Below are 3,103 nucleotides of genomic sequence, written 5' to 3'. Positions count from 1 at the left end.
TAGTTCTCAGGCTTCATACAACTTGCAACAACATAATATCTACACATAATAATTTTGAAGATCATATGATAAGGGTGGTTCATCCTAGCTAGGATCAACAACAAAAAAGATATGTGATATAAATTGGAGGATATAGTTTATAAAGGAAAGACTATGATAGTGGCATAATCAGATGCATGTCATTAACAAGGGATGAATGATATTTTTTACTTACATGTTGCCAAGTTTTTAGGCTTTAAATAGTCTACAAGAAAATAATATCCACAAGCAATGATTTTGAAGATCATATTAAAAGGTTCCAATTCATCTTGGTGGGACTTAACAAGCAAAAAGGTAGGTGATATAAATTGAATAAGATAGTTTTAATATAAAGGAGAGATTAAGATAATGGTATAATTAGATGCATGTCATTAGAAGGGGATGAATGACGTTTGTTGCTTACATATTGCCTAGTTTTTAGGCTTCACACAAACTGCAACAGAATAATATTTACACACAATGATTTGAAGATCATATGAAAGGGGTGGTTCGTCTTGGTTGAGCTTAACAAGGAATAAGACTGGTGATATAAATTGAGAAGGTAGTTTAAATATAAAGGAAAGATTAAGAAAGTGGTGTAATCCAATGCATGTCACTAACATGGGATGAATACAAAGACAAGTGATATAAATTGAGAAGGTAGTTTGAATATAAAGGAAAGATTAAGATAGCACATGTAAGCAGATGCATGTCACTGGCATGGGATGAATAAAAAGATAGGTGATATAAAGTGAGAAGGTAGTTTAAATATAAAGGAAAAATTAAGATAGTGGTGTAATCAAATGCATGTCATTGGCATGGGATGAATGGTCTTTGTTGCTTACACATTGCCTAGTTTTTAGGCTTCACACACTATGCAATAGAATGATATCTACGCACAATGATTTTGAAGATCATACAAAAATGGTAGTTCATTTCAACTTGAGAAGGAAAAAAAAAAAAGTGATATAAATTTAAAAAGATAGTTTATATAAAAAGAAGATTAAGATAATGATATAACCAGATACGTATCATTGATAGGAGACGAATGACATTTATTGCTTGTATATTGCTATAATTAAAAAAGCTTTAAAATTTCTTATTTAAAATAAATAAAATAAGAATAAAAATAAAACATAAAACACAAATGATGGATTTTTTTTAATTTTCAAATAAAAGGAATAAAAGATCTTTAGCTAAAGTTAATACAAAATATCCTCCTTATAGCATTGCACATTTTCATGAAGCAAGCCAAACATAATTTGCAAATGAGTTGTGAGTAGGAGGCCAATAATTAAGTGGCCCTTGCTATTTTGATTTGTAATTTATTTAGACCAGACAAAAAGAAGACAAAACCGATTATTCTCTTCCTTTGGAATCAAGGAGTAAATACAAAACATGGAATTTTGAGTGGCTCTGGCCTCCTCCACGAATATAAATAATTTCCCATAACATTCGTTATCACCCCTTATCCATGGGAAAGGATGAGATCGCACTATTCAGATTACGGCCTTCCTTTCCACCTTTGGTTGGGATGCTCTTTGGATAATTCCACATTCCCCTTATATTATCCCCCTCCCTCCCTTTTTATTACAACGCCTTCTATGCGCTTCCTCTTCTTTGTGTTGTCAACACACAGTCACTCACAAACATTACGTTTGGTTTTGGTTTTGTCCAAATTGGAGGGCCATACAAAATGAGAATTCTACCACCACCACCACGTGAAGAGGAAAATTCATGTTTCGCTCGTAGCAATAACGTTAATATCATAGAGGATGGTTTGTATATTCGAATGGTTCAGCATCTCATCGAGAAGTGCCTTCTTTTTAACATGGATCGCCATGAATGTGTTCAAACCCTTGCCAATCAAGCCCACATTCATCCCCTAATCACACTTGCAGGTTCATTTCTTCTCATTCTTTTCATTGTGCAGCATTAAAGATGCCAGGTTTTGATAGTTTATCATAATACTAGTTTGAAATATTTCTAGATTTTGATTCTGTGAGCAGACAGGAAACAGTTTTTAGAAACTTGGTAGGAGTTTCTAATTTGTACATATATTTATAGCCACTACATTTTGATCTATGATTTTGATAATTAGTATGATGAATGACAGTTCAGAATGCATTGTGACCATGATTATGATAAGAGTGATATGAATGGCAGTTTGGAAGGGGCTACTACGAGAGAACAGAGAATTTTTTCGAACATATTTCATAGGCAGATCGCAGATTTACAATGCTCAGATTCACAGTAAGTATACAAAATCGAATCTAATCTTCTGTTTTCCAACCTTCTTGTGGACACTGGTTACAAATTATGGGACTTCATGGTATGAAAATTGCAGGTGGAGATCTAATATATTATATGAGGCATTGCAGAAGGAGGTGAAGGAGGCGTATTCATACTTTTATGACTCAAGTATATGTTTGTATACAACTCTTCTCAGTAAAATGTGATTTATTTGGTAAAAGATAATCAGAGCTGTTAGTAATGGAAACAAAGATGATCAAGCTTGATCGAGTATTTTAATGGTGAGTGAGAGCCCATGGTTAATTTGTAGTATCAGTTGGGAATAGTTGGGAATAGCACGGTGATGGCTATTTACTTGTTTTCAGCCCATCAATCAAATTTCTTCTATGCATTATCCATGACATGATTCCTGCTTAAGTCGTGCCACATTTACCTTGTTGAAATCCCTTGATAAAAATATCCAGAATTGGAAGTTCTTACTTGTACGGAAAATAACTTATCTGTAACAAATAAGCTATCTTATAGGAAGCTTTTGCAAATGTTCTTTTTTTCATCTTGTTTGCATTACAAGCCTTTGTTTTCCTTTTTGGGAATTTGCAGCTCTTGATTATTCTTAACAGAATGACATGGTTCGGAGCCAGTCAACAAAATGGTTACAGTATCGGAAGACTATTAAATGTGGGAAAAGGGTTGCAAACATTTTCATTACCACGAAAGCCTGTTGAAAAGATTCAAAATAAAGTTCATAGTGTTTAGTTGTTTTTCATTTATATGATTTTTGATATATATATTTTTTTATGAATAATTTTTTTTCTATTTATAAAATATTTAA

At 32.7% G+C, this 3,103-nt stretch overlaps 1 protein-coding gene across 1 annotated transcript; it reads left to right on the top strand.

The window, feature by feature from the left end:
* The first annotated feature begins 1,628 nt into the window (after positions 1 to 1,628).
* Positions 1,629 to 2,824, top strand: LOC149533684 (uncharacterized). The gene is made up of 3 exons (XM_089803632.1): positions 1,629 to 1,919; positions 2,185 to 2,271; positions 2,366 to 2,824. The coding sequence occupies exons 1-3, from the start codon at positions 1,715 to 1,717 to the stop codon at positions 2,407 to 2,409; spliced, it is 336 nt and encodes a 111-aa protein (XP_089659758.1). The 5' UTR covers positions 1,629 to 1,714; the 3' UTR covers positions 2,410 to 2,824.
* Positions 2,825 to 3,103: the final 279 nt, after the last annotated feature.

This window comes from Cupressus sempervirens, chromosome 10 (genome assembly GCF_028749045.1).
Source record: "Cupressus sempervirens isolate cs-2001-9-10 chromosome 10, ASM2874904v1, whole genome shotgun sequence".
In the NCBI taxonomy this organism is placed as follows: domain Eukaryota; kingdom Viridiplantae; phylum Streptophyta; class Pinopsida; order Cupressales; family Cupressaceae; genus Cupressus; species Cupressus sempervirens.
This window is presented reverse-complemented; position numbering and strand designations above follow the sequence as displayed.